The 13,839-nt window shown below is 52.9% G+C and overlaps 1 protein-coding gene across 1 annotated transcript in view; it reads right to left on the bottom strand.

Moving 5' to 3' along the window:
• The window catches only part of TTBK1 (tau tubulin kinase 1), a gene marked incomplete at its 3' end in the record, with an annotated part of 36,473 nt that overhangs the window by 10,150 nt on the left and 12,484 nt on the right, over positions 1-13,839 (bottom strand). Inside the window, exon 12 of the mRNA XM_081293744.1 lies at positions 11,037-11,598. Coding sequence (XP_081149870.1) covers positions 11,037-11,598 — 562 coding nt within the window. The remainder of the gene's footprint in view (positions 1-11,036; positions 11,599-13,839) is intronic.

Below are 13,839 nucleotides of genomic sequence, written 5' to 3'. Positions count from 1 at the left end.
AGGAGATCTAGAAAGATTCCCACAGTACTTGGGGCTTCATTCCTCCCCCCACCTCTACTTAGGGGAAAGGGGCACTTAGAATCAGGGGCATCCTAGGCTAGGAAGCCCAGAGGGTGGTACATGAGAAACAATAGGGATATGGCCTTCAGACTGGGAGCCTTTCCCTTAGTGAGAAGGATGCTTTAAGCTTTCAGAGGCTGACTATGGGGGTAGGCTGGCTCCTGCCCCTGGGGTTGGGAGTGTCCCAGATCTAAGTGGAGTTTGGGGTTCAGTGGGGTGGAGTGGCGTCAGGTCCTCCTTAGGGGTCCATGCTTCCATCCCTAGGTACCAAATCAATCCTGGAACAGCAGAGGACACAACATGTGTGTCCCCATAGCGAGAGCACCCCCATCCAGCATCAGAGCCACATCCTCCCTTAAGCATGATCCCTTCCCCTGACCACCCCATTCAGATAAATTGACATAGCTCCTTTTGTCTGCCTCAGTGACTGGGGCTCCTCCCACTCCACTGCAGAGACAGCACCCAACCTCCCCAGATAAAGGAACCTAGAGAGGAGACACACGGTAAGAAGGGTACTGGGACCAGCCTGGCTCAGAGGTGCCACACTATTCTGCCACCCATTTGGCAGGGCTGGGTGGGTCTTTTTTCCCCAAAATTGAAAATGCAAAGGGAGAGTGTAGGGTTCAGGATATTGGGGTGGGGGCAAGAGTGCTGAGTGGTTATTGCTATGACAAGCTGCCTTGAGTGCATGTGGGGTTGTGTATTAGTTATTGAGAATTTAATAGAACATTTTTCACTGACCCAGAGTCCTCACAACATACTCTCTCCCACTGAAAAAATACCGGTTCCACTAGGTGGTCCTATTCTGATCACCACAAACAAGTCTCGTGGCCCCACACACTCGGGCACGTCCACCGTGACACATATACACCACACACACCACACGGTCCTGCTGGCTGAGAACTGCCTTCTCTAAGAAGCCCAGCTGGTTTGAGTTCCTGGGAAGAACGCTGCCCCCTCTACTTGCAGCCCTGGCTGTATGTGCATTGGGGAGACCTTCAGGCTCCTGGGGCTTATGAGCTTGGGTAATCTCCTCCTGGAAACTGGTTTTGTTAGGCTCACACACAGATTTTTCTTTTTTCTTTAAAAAAAAAAACTGTTCTGTGGTCTGTGTGTAAATGTGTGTGTGAGTGTGTGTTTTAAATTATATGCCAACAATTCAAAATTGGGAGATTTCACATAAAAATTGGAAGACAGTGACAACTGGTCTAACTGAGGATAGTGGCCAGGGTGGAGGCTTCCTGTTTACCACAGTCCCCAAACCTGTCATTTCCTCACACTCCTGTATAAGTTGGTAACACTGGCTCAGAGTCCCCTGATCAGTGCTTAGCAATGCCAGTATCTCCCTGGCTGTGAGCCCGACCTCTAGAACCCCACCAGTACCAAGGTCAGGATTCAGAGCACCTGTTTTCTCACCGAACTTAATCTACCCATCTAATTCCCAGGACTGCTATGGGATATTTGGGGCCATGTGGGTTGAGGGGGAGGGGTCCTGGAGAAACAGGGTCCAGCCATTTCAACTGACCCCAGTGCTCTGGAGTAACCTGCATCTGGAAAGAATGGCTCAGAGACAACTTGCCTCTTCCTATATAGCTGAGGAAGGACCAACCAGAAAGGACCATAAATAAGTAAACTACTATGCAGAAGAAAACGTTTAAAAAGTCCTACAGAACATGATCTTAGTTATTCAGCATTGGCAGGCTTTCCTATAGGTTTGTGTAAATGAAATGTTATTATTAATCCATTAAATGCAGTAATACTGGGATCTACCTCATAGGCCTATATGAGGTTCAAATGAGTTAATATTGTAAAGTGCTCAGATCATTTCCTGGCACATGATAATAAGCATTGTGTGCCAGTGACTATTAAATAAAAAAATAATTGGAAGACACCAATATATGCAGGGTTTGAGTACACCGTATGAGAACATCGTTTTCAAAGTACAACAAAGTGCTATTTGAGCTGGCCACAGTGGTGCATGCCTGTAATCCCAGATACTTGGGAGGCTGAGGCAGAAGGGTTGCAAGTTCAAAGCCACCCTGGGCAACTTAGCCACTTGCAAAGATAAAAAATAAAAAGGGCTGGGGGTGTAGCTCAGTGGTAGATTGCCCCTAGGTTAAATCCCCAGTATGGGGCTAGGAAGAGGACTGTCTGTTTTCAAAGCTAACCATGGGAGGCTGCATGCTTTCCCCAAGCAGGGTACCGTTTCTGGAAACATTCTGGCCTGCTTTTTTGGAAAATCCGATAGAGAAAAAGAATCTGACAACACCGGAGGCTCATAGCACCTCTATCTAGCCTGGGAACCTGAGATGGCTACTCAGCCCTTAACCACGAAGGGGCTCTACCCAGCTCTACATGGATGTGAACTCTAGTGAATAACTCTAGTGATTAAAATGACCTTAGAATTTCCAAAAGTCAAAGCCATCCTGAAAAGATAGTGTTATCAAGACCATCTCCTGTTAGCTCAGAGCTCTATGGCTTACAAACACTCCTCTAACACAGAGGATATGCAAAAGGATGTCCCCCAAAGGACAAAATATTTTGAATCATGGCCTTGCTTTAAAGGACACAAACTCTCTCACAAGGGTCAGTTCAGGGTGTGTGAGTTTGAAAACTCAGCCACCTTGGGATGCTTAGCAGGTCCCCCACCCCAAAAGGCTTTGGAAACAGTAACATATACTTAACGCTAAAACAAGGCTGGAGCCCATGCCATCATCTTTGATAAGTCACAAGGCACTTTGGGATCTTAGAGTACCTCAAGGTCACCGAGATGAAGATTTGCTCAGGGTTGGGTGGTGGAACTTTCTGGAAGGGAATGCCAGATAACAGAGTGCTTGGTTTTGGGGAGCCCCCGTGCTATTGACCTATGGAGTGGAGAGTGGGCACACTCCCCTCAAATCACCCCCTGCCACCACTTGGAGAGGATGGGAAGCAGGCCAGGGGGGAGAGGAAAGAGAGGGGGGCAGTGTGGGGAGGAGAAGAGTGGGGATGCAGTTCATCCCACCCCCTCACCTTTGTGCTTTTTGTTTTCTGTTCTTTCTCAAAGGGTCTACCAAGACCCCTCCCCTAACTTCTGGGCAGGGTGTGGAGCCATCCAGAACAGCCCTGGGATGACAGAGGCTTGGGTCTGGGGAAGTTCAAAGTGAGCAGTCAGAATGGAGGTGGGGATGAGACATAAGTATTAGGACCCAAGTCTGGCTTTTGTTGCCATATGAAAAAGATGCTCTTGGCCCAGCCATTCTCATTAAAAAAAATAACAATTAAAAAAAAAGATTGTTCAAATTAAGTGGGTGCTATGGAAGTAGATCATAGCCACTGGGCCATACCACAATGCTGGCCATATGTAAGGACAGCTAGGCTCCAAGACACTGCCCACCACACTTACAGCACTTCCTGGCTGAAGCAGGGGCCTTAACTCTACTCTAACCAGAGACATCTGGGGAGTTGATGGATCATGGAGTTGGGAGAGAAGGAGAGATCAGAGGGAGAAGAGGGTAGAGAGAGGAGCCAGGATGAGGGTAAGTGCATAGGAAACTATCAAGAACCACACAGACATCTTTCTGGCTCTCTCTCTCTCTCTTTCTCTCTCTCTCTCTCTCTCTCTCTCTCTCTCTCTCTCTCTCACACACACACACACACACACACACACACACACCTGTAACACTGTCTGACTTCAATGGGTGCCAGTCACATTATGGTCTATGCAAATGACACTCCCTGGAACTGTGCAGGGCATAGCCTGAGCATCCATCTATGGCAATCTTGCCACAGGTACAAACACCCATGACAAGCACACTCACACTCACAAGTGTGCATGCATGCACACAAGCACACACACAGGCACAATCTCTCTGATTTTTGCAAATCATCTGGTCTCTTCCCCTCCTTAAACAGGTACTACCTTTTCTGGCACCCTCTTAACTACAACCCCATTCCCCAAGGAATAGAGCTGCTGCTGGCATGGGCAGAAATGAAGAAAGGGAAACTTGGGATCCCTGCAGTGACAGGTTCAGGGCTAAGAAATGGGCAGAAAGGGCATGAGCAATCAATCATTTTGACCCCCACTCATCTCTAGATCCCACTGATCTGCCTACCTCTACTCTGTCTTCACCACCACCCTGGGGACCAACCAGCTTGGCTGAGCACCTATAGGAAGAAGTCACCTCCTAAGAGGGACAGAGGTGAGCTGCTCCTCCCTGGGATTGGTCCTGAGACACCAGTGTTGCTATGAGCACAGAGGTCTCCCCAGGTAGCTCCTCATCCTTAACAATCCCCTTATCTGCACTCTATCTAGACAGGTCCCCTCACTGTTGGGTTCCATTCTGCCTTTAGGAACAGATCCCTGACCCTGACCCCGCTGCACCATTCCGTGGCTCCTGAAGAGCTGGAGCTAGACAACCAATCCTAGCAGTGAGTGACAGCACATAAGTCTTGGGGGAGAGGCAGCTGACCCAGAACTGAGCCCTGGGCTTTCTGGGATAAGATGTGTGAGGAAAGTGACTGGCCTCTGTGATGATGGCGTGGGAAGGGCTCATCAGATCACAGGGTTACCCCCTCCCCATCACTGAGTATAGAGACACCTCCTCACCACACTCCAAGCCTGGCACCAGGCCGCTATCCCATCCACAAGGCCACGCACCCTGCCCCACGCCCATAAAAGACACCAAACACAAGCCCACTGCCAGGGTCCTGGTCTCCACCAGCCCTTCAGAAGTGGGTCAGACCCAGGATGCCCAGAGATCGCGATTAAACGGAACAAACCCCAGGCCAGACTGACTGGCCTAGTACACCTCATCTCTGACAACCTGGTTTCCACTGGACCCCAGACCCAGTGCCCCTGCCCTGTCCTCAAAACTGCACCGCCAGCCCCACCCCTTCCAGCACCATTTGGCTGGCACCTAGCAAAGGGAGACGGTGGGGGGTGGGATGGAGACTGGGGGGCAGGAGTATTACAGTACCTTGGGCCAACGTTCTAGGGGGAGCTGTATTGCACGGTGGGGCGGGACGGGGTGTGTGTGGTGTGATTATTGCGTCCTGGGAAGGAACCGTGGTCTCTGCCTGCTCCCCACCCCCCCCACCTGCCCCCTCCAGGAGGGGGGGGGCCCAGCCTAGGTCTTGTGGGTGAACCGGGCCCACACCTGCTGCAGCTGGGACCGCGAGATGCGGAGCACCGAGGGCACGAGTCTGTGGTTGCCGGCGGCGAGGGGCGCGTGGCGCCGGTGGGGCGCCCGCACGGGGCTGCTCTCGGCCGAGCGGCTGCGCTGAATGAGGGAACCGGAGGAGCCCGAGGAGCCGCCGCCGCTGGGGTGAGGGTAATGCTCGGTCTCCAGCGTGGAGGAGGAGAACACGGAGGACGCCAGTCGTCGCAGGGGGCTGTACCGCGGGAGGGAGTGCCCCGAGAGTCTGTCCTCCTCCAACTGAAAGAGACCAAGAGAGTGGAGGGAAAAGAGGCGTCAGGCACAGACTCGACAGCTGGGCCACCCACCGCTCACAGCCCCTGCGGCGCTGGCCTCCAGCGCCCTGTCCTGAGCCTCCTCTGGGCACTTGTCACACCATGGTCTCCCAGCAGAGACCTTGGTCACTCACCTGCTCCGAGAAGCTTTCTTGACTTAGCCCCTGTCTAGCTGGATTCCCTCCACCAGGGGAACCTCCCCCTCAGGAAGGCCCTCTGCCTCTGTCCTAGTCACCTTGACAGGGTGCTGCCTCTCCCCCCACCAAGCTCCAGCTCCTCACCAGGTCTAAGGATCAGCCCTTGCATACCTTCCTTGCATACTTGGCACCCCAGACCCATCACAGGACAGGATCAAACTCTCAGTGACAGCGGTTGGACTCTGGAGTCCAACGACTCATGTTTTAATGTCAGCTCTATCACTTACTCTATCTGGGTGACCTCAACTTATTTGTCCCTCTGTGCCTCAGCTTCCTCTTCTGTAAAATGGGATAAGAATCCAGGTGCAAAAACAACAACAACAACAACAAAAAAAAAAAACCCAGGTACAGTGGCACACACCTATAATTCCAGTGACTCAAGAGGCTAACGCAGGAACATCACAAGTTTAAGGCCAGCCTCCTCCCAACTTAGCCAGGCCATCTCAAGATAAAAACAACTGGAGATGTAGCTCAGTGGTAAAGCACCCCTGGGTTCAGTCCCCAGTACCGAAAAAAAAAAAAAAAAAAAAGGAGGTGGGTGGAGAAGAATGGTCCATACCTCATAGGGTGTGGGGGCCAGGTATGTACACTGGTAGCACTTAGACAGTGCCTGCCAGGGAGTGAGTGCTGTATTCCTGAGCCACCTTAGAATCCTTTAAGCCATTCTTGAGAATGAGGACAGGAGTCAGGAGGAGGGGCAAATCCAACTCTAACTCTCTCTTCTCTCCCCAAGGAGCCTCCAGGCAGGCAGCAATGGAAGGAGCAGCTGCCTCCTCAGCATCAGGAAGAGTCCTGCCCTTGAGCTTCTTGCCCTCAGAGGGAAAGAAGTATCCCAGGTGCATGGGGTTGGAAATGGTGGCCTGGATGTCACAGACCTTTCCCATGCTGACCCCTAGTCCTCCTGGGACTAAGGTCAGGTACTTAGCTTGTATTGTGGCAGTTAGGACTGACAAGGCAGCCCTAGGGATGAAGGAGGAGGGTACTGGGGACACCCAGCCCCATCTAAGACCCATCTGCCCTTGCTGGTGTCAAATAGGGACACAAGGGACTTGGCATGGGACCTCCTGCAGAGCAGGGAGAAAGAGTATCAACTGCCCCACCTGCTTCCTCTGCCAGTTTCTTCTAGGCCAAGTCCCATATGCAGTAAGGTTAGGAGCCAAGGCCCACCTGGAGAGACTGAGGAGCAGAGGCACCCACAGGCCCCTTCTCACAGCACATGTGGGTGCCTTGAGTTGAAAATCCCAGCCAGAATTTGTCAGCTGCCAGGGAGATTTTCAAAGCTTACACTGAGTCCCAGCAAGCTGCGGCCCTTCAGGCCAGGCACCCCTAGGGCCGTCTACCTATCCTCAACGCTCCATTGAAAAATCACCCCTGTGACAACATCTCAGCTTCCCACATTCCTGTCCTAGCAGATGTGAGTTCTCCATTCTCCTCCTGATGACCCTGATTATAAATGTCCACCTCTAGACCTACCTTTGTACCCCGTTTAAGCTCTGTAAGCACAGGACTGTGAATGAAGCCTCATTCATCTTTGTCCTCTAGTCCCTAGATCACTGCCCAGCTCATGATGGGGAAATGTTTTGGTGGTTTCCCAGCCAATGTCTGTGTACTCTGGGAAAGCTGACCAGCTGTTATCAGTCTGAGACACCCATCAAAGGTGGTAAACAGCTCTCCCCCAAATCACATACTTGCTGGCTATGTACCCTCTGCCCTAGTTGTCTCGGCCCTTTCTAACTTCCATCTGAAATTCCCTGAAGAAGAAAGCCAGGTGTGTGGAAAGAAATCTCTCTGAAGTACCGCATCACGCACAAGGAAGAACAACAGGTGCTTAACGGTACACCTGGTCCCACAGGATTGTCCTCCCGCCCTCCACAGGGGTAGGGGATGGAGCTGCAGTGTTTGCCAGCTCTAGGGAGGAATTCCTTACAGAAAAATGGCAGGCGGAAGGGTGGGGGTGGGAGGCTGTCCCTAAAGAAACTTCTAGTTACTCTGGAGGTGGAGAGTCCCACTGGCTGACCTCCAGTGTGCTGTGAGGATAGGAGCCTCCACCCAGTCCCAAGCCAAGCTCAACAGTCCACTCAGGGTCCCAAGGGAAGAAGGAAAAATGTCTGCCAGTCCAATTCTCCCCCTTCCTCTGCCCTTGAAGTAGGGTCTTGCTTGTCAGGTAGAACATGCCCTTCCCACCTTTCCAGCCACACACAGAGGCGACTGTGCACTCAGCCGTGCCCACAGGCACATCTGCCCACAGGGCCAGCCAGCTGGCATGCACAGATGTGTGTATGCACACACACACACACACACACAGGTGCCAGGCACCCACTCTCTGACCCTGAGCAGACTGTTTCCCCATACTGTGTTGCTCCTCTGCTTGCTCAACAAACAGACCTGGACTGAGTATCTCAGAGCACAGACCCTGGACCCAGCCACCTGGGTCCAAGTCCTGGTCCTACCATGTATCAGCTGGCGACACTATGCTAAAAACAGCTGCCACGAGCCTTACTTACAGGGTTGCCTGTTCAGGGTGTGGTTGTGAGGAATGCACATAGAAAACGTGACAATGCCTAGTGTCAAGTGCCAGCTGTTATTGTCTTCAGAATTATTACTCTCATTGTTATTATCCTTCCTGCTCTGACATGCCAGGCATCCAGGCATCCCTACACACTCACAGCCCCGTACACTCCCCACGAACCTGCCGATGCGTGTGCTCACCAGGTGCACATCCACCTTCTAACCCACTCCCATGCTCAGCCAACACAGAAATATATACATACACGGTGACAGAATGCCACCAACCTCAGTTCTGCCCACCAATACCTCACCCCACAGACACATCATGGCCCCTTCCATGCTTAGAGCAAGACCTGAGCCCAGGCTGGCTGCATAACAGACCTATGCCTACTCCCCCAAATCTCTCTCTCACTCCCTTGGCCAGAAGTCCCCAAAGTGAAAATGGTTCCCAGAAATCAGGGAAAATCTGAAGACGAGAAAAACTTCAGAGATAGCTCAGCTCCCTCACTGTGAGATCCGGAAGGGGACAGTGGTGACTGTTCCATGGTCACCAGGTAGAGATGAGCAGAGTCAGGTACAGACTGAGGCCTCTGACTTTTCTCTGGGCTTCCTCCCAACACCTGCTGTCTTTCTTTCTTTTTTTTTTTTTTTTTTTTTTTTTTTTTTTTTTTTTTTTTTTTGGTACCAGGGTTTGAACCCAGGGACGTTTAACCACTGAGCCACATCCCCAGTGGGGATATTTTCTATTTTAAGACAAGGCCTCACTAAGTTGCTAAGACTGGCCTCAAACTTGTGATCCACCTGCTGGAATTACCGGCATGTGTCCCCATGCCTGGCTGCATGACTGTTTTGGGAGCTTCCTTGAATTCCTGGTGGCACAACCTATGATCACACCTATCTGCTCTGCCACCTCTGCTTCCTGGCTTATGACAAGTGTTCAGGGAGTGGGGAATGAGGAAACAGGGGAGCCGGAGGCATCAAACAGACCTTGATCCTCTCCTGCTTTCTTGGTGCCAGCCGTGATGGGAACAATGACCAGGTCCCAACACAGCTGGGCCAGTCCACATCCTGCCAGGGCCAAGCCTCCAACTCAAGCCAGCTGGTACCTCTCTGGGTAGAGACTCATAGTCCCCATTTTTGAGCCCCCAGTGTACAGGGAAAGGCCAGGGGGTATACTCCCCAGGATCCTGGTTCAGAGATCCTCTCTTCTAGCCAGGACCTCCACACAGGGATGGTCCCATGCCCACAGCTGCCCTTCCCAGGGGACCCATGTGATTTCAAACCAGGCCTCCCATTTGAGCAAGGGGCAGAACCGGCCCACAGCCCTGCACCTGGGGTGCATGCCCCTACATGGACCATCCAGTGGAATGGGGCACTACCCCTGGGCCCTTCCAGCATCACTTTCATGGCTCTCCCCAGCCCTTCTGAGGAGTTGTAGAGTCCATTTGGCACACAGTATAAGAGTTTATATCTACTTTCCAGGTCAGAAGTCAGCCTCCACCCACCACAGAGAAGCATGGCCAGGCCAGTGGCTTCTTACCTATTCTGAAGCCCTGTCCTTGTCAGAAAAAAAATAACCACAATACCATGAGACATGCTCAGACCCTCAGCCTAGCATTTGAGATTTGACTGCCATCTGGTCCCTCCCTGCCCTTGCCATCTTGTCCCTCAGTCTGCTCACACAAGAAGGTAACACCACAGTAAGGCTGGGCCCTCCCAGGACCCTCAAACACACCCACCACTGTGCCTGATCTAGAACTGCCTCTACTGTCCCCACTGTCCCCTGGCTCTTGGGGCTGTCCCCTGCAGTGAAAGCTGCACTGACAGTAGAAACAGCCTCCTCTCCACTCCTTGTCAGCCCTCCCTTTCCTGATTTTGGTGACCCTCTGCTCCTCATGCTCCACCATGCTCTGTCCCCTCTTCCGTCATTATTAAGGGCTCCCTTCTTCTCAGTCATCTAGATGTGTTTCCTAGCTTCTGTCCTCATGCTTCGGTCTCCCCACCTTGCCAGTCCTCTTGGGTGACATCACCCATTCCTGTGGTTCTCAGAACCTGAACTCTGAAACTCCAGGTAAGCTCTCTCTCCTGAGCCTCCGGTGCCTCCAGGCAGACATGCTTCAGATATTGGGAGCTTGTTATGTCAAATTCTGCACTCCATCACGGCACGGCAGCCCCCCCCGCCCAGAGCCCTGGGCATCCGCCAAGACACCCCTCCCCATCTTCTGCTCCATCACGGCCCTTCTGTCCTTTCCCCAATGCCTCTTGGCTCTGTCCACCTTGCCCCATGTCCACAGTACCCACCCCGTCCAGGCTGCCAGTGTCTCTCCTGCTACTGCCTGTCAGGTGGCCTTCCTGCCTCTAGAACCCATTTTCCACACAGAAGCCCAAGAGATCATTCAAAAGTACCAAAGTGATCATGCCACACTCCTGTTTAAAAGCCTCGGCTGGCTCACCACCCCCTCCATGGTGCCCACAGACCCTGTCTCAAAGCCCAGCTGCTGCCACATGCGGTGCATTCTGACTGCCACCTCCAGGCCTTTGCACATGCAGTCCCTGAACCTGGGAGGCCTTTCTCCTGCGTCATCACCTGGATATACTGCTCACAACACAAGACTCAACTCAGAACTTGGAGGGCACTTCCTCTAGAAGCCTTGCCTGCCCCCGAGGCATGGTCTCGGGCCCTTACACCTGTTTATCTCATCACGCCTGAGACTGCTGGGTTCCCTGGCAGCAGGGGCTGCACATAGAGCACTTCAGGCCTGCACACCAGGACTCGAATGAATCTGGGGACAGGAAGTGGTGTGCAAGCCCAACCTTACCTGTCTCTGAGGGCCTGTGGGATCTGACTCTCTCCGTCGAGGGCGAGGTCCCGAGTGCAGGGGTGAGTGGGAAGGGCTGCCAGGCGTTGGGGGCTGTGATGTCTCTGACCGGCCATCAGCCTGGCTCAGCTGAGGTGGTGGGGGCTGAGGCGGCATCTGCCGCAGGTCCTCCTCAGCTAGTGTCTGCATACTGCGTCCCCGGGGCCGAACAGTAGGCTCTGTCCCCGGCCGCCGCCGCTCCTCACCCTCCTCGGGCAGTGGCCGCAGCTCCTCAGGCTCCTCATCTGTGGTGCCCGATGTGCTGGGCTCAGCCCCAGGAGGGAAGTCCTTGAGCTCTGTCTCCTTGTCAATGATGACCCACTCCTTGCTGTCAAAGTCCTCCTCCTCGGCCAAGGGCACCGAGCGGAAGGCGTTGCTCAGGGCCTCCTGCTCCACGGAGGCTGACACGTCCATTCGGCCACTGGCCTGCCGGTCAGCATGGCCCGTGTCCACTGAGAGCATCTGAGCCGGCTGTGAGGAGCAGGCCTGGCGCGAAGGTGAACCAGGCAAATCCATTCGGGACCTGTGGAGCACCCACATAAAACTCAGTGCCAGGCCTCTCTGGAGCCCCAAGGATCCCAAGCAGGTGACAGGGTGGAGTAGGACTCCAGCTCCTGACTCAGCACCTCTCCCCCTCTGGGCCAGGCCCAGTCACCTCCTGCACTGCCACCCTCCACCCTTACTTCCTAAAAGACTTCATTAGTTCCTTTGTTCATTCATTTAGCAAATACTTCTGAATGGTTACTGTGGTCCAGGAATGTACACATGCAGAAAATCTACTCTGGTTTCTGTACCTAAAGAACACTCGCTGTTCTCCAGGCCTCCCCAGGGAATGTAACCTTCCTAAAACCAGCTGATCCAGTGCTCCTGCTGTGTCCAGGGCAAACACAAACAACAGGCTCTCAAGTCTACAGACAGCTTTGGAGCCTTTTCTCCCGCTCGCTCCGCTGCAGGCCTGCCTGGCTGCTTCCACCCATTCCAGGAAGGACCTGTTAGCCCAGCTTAACAAACTCCTCAGCCCCAAGAACCAAGTCTGCCTTCCTTAGCCTGGCTCTCAGGGCCCTCCCAACCAGGCTAGGCCTCAGTTTCTCCATTCCCTAGCCAGACCCATCTCAGATTCACTTTTCCTAAACTGCCCACACTCTCATACCTCTATAACCTTACATATGCTGCTCCCTGCACACAGCCTGGACTCCACTTGGCCTCCCTCCCACATAGCCTGTCCGTCTACCTTTTTTTCTGTGTTTGGATGCACCTCTTATAGGGAGCCTTTCCCATACTGTAGGGAGGGTTATTTGCCTCCAGAGCACCCTGAGCCCCCCTCACTACTGGACTTCAACTATCTGCCTTCCCATAAGGCTGTGAACTCTCAGGCATGGACAGACTCCCTCCAACCTGTTACCTCTGGGGCACGATCCAGCCTTGGGACATTTCTTTGTTATTACTTTGAACTGTACTGTGAATCTGTGAGTTCTTCCAGAGCTTCTCAGTTTGGGGTGATGCCAGCCCCAAGATGAGGTTACTTCTGGTTATACAGTAGTGTGTGTGGAGGGACAGGATGCTATGCAAGAAAGAACTGTCATCTGCTGAATGCCGGGATACCCCTTTGAAGACCCCAAGGTCTAACTCAACTGGGGTTTGGACTCTCTTCTCATATTTGGCTGTGGGCAGAGGGCTGACTTTAATTCTCCCCCAGCACCAAGCCTGTGTGTGGTTCAATGGCTCTTTAGCTGCAGAGGAGGGGTGCAAAACAGGACCACCCTCAGCCTTTCTCAACATACTCCTGCCCAGCCTGCATAGAAACTGCCAGATCCAATTCTACTCCGTATTTTTTATCAATCTGTTAGTGAGACTTAAAATAAAACACCACCCAGTGTCTCATATTTATATACCCCTGTCAATGGCGGCCATCATTTCTTTTCTTGAGAGCACAATTTGTTTTGATGGACATAAAGGAAAAAGATGGCATCAAAGGAAATGAGGTCTGATTTGTGTGTGCGTGCACACGTGTGTGTTTTGAAGATGGGGCCAGAGACATAGACAATCCAAACCTCTTCTTCTCCATACTTTCTCCTGCTCCCAGTGCCCCAAAAGCAGCCCACCCTCTGCCGAATGAGATCCTAAACCTTTCTGTCCAAAAACTCTCTCCTCAGCTCTCTTCTTCCCACTATTCCTAAAACTAGGGCTCACTATGACCCAAACCAGCTTGCTTATTGCTGGCCAGAAGCAGGCAGTTCTCCAGCACTGTCTTGCTCAGCGCTCCTCCCCCAACTCCACTCACAACCCTTCCAACTGCCCTTGCTCATGTCCCCACGTCCAGAACTCTCCATGCTGAGGGACTTCAGGCTGAATAGCATTGAAAGGTGGTCTTTAGAGCCTGGCAGGCAGCCCGTGAGAGTGTGTGAATGAGGACTAACTTGGGCAAGTGCACACCTCACAGAGGTTCTGTGCACCTTCCTGGAGGTGGAGTACATGTAGGGGAAAGTCCAGGAGGGACTATGGCTGAGATGGGTGACAAGAAAAGATGCTGAGTGTGAGTCAGAAGGTCATCCTCCTCCCCTGCAGAACTGAGTCCTGATAAGGAGATGGTCCAGGGCCTACTGTGGGGCAGAGCCCACTCTGAGGCCCCAGAAAGGCAGGAAGCATCTCAACTGGTGTTGTCCCATCTACTAACAACTCCAGTGGGGATCCAGCCCTGGCCCCCCACAAGCCACCCCACACACAAAGTCAGCCCCCAACACTCCCTCCTACCAGCCATGTTCCT

Source organism: Spermophilus citellus (genome assembly GCF_964194105.1).
Source record: "Spermophilus citellus genome assembly, chromosome: 5".
Lineage (NCBI taxonomy): Eukaryota > Metazoa > Chordata > Mammalia > Rodentia > Sciuridae > Spermophilus > Spermophilus citellus.
This window is presented reverse-complemented; position numbering and strand designations above follow the sequence as displayed.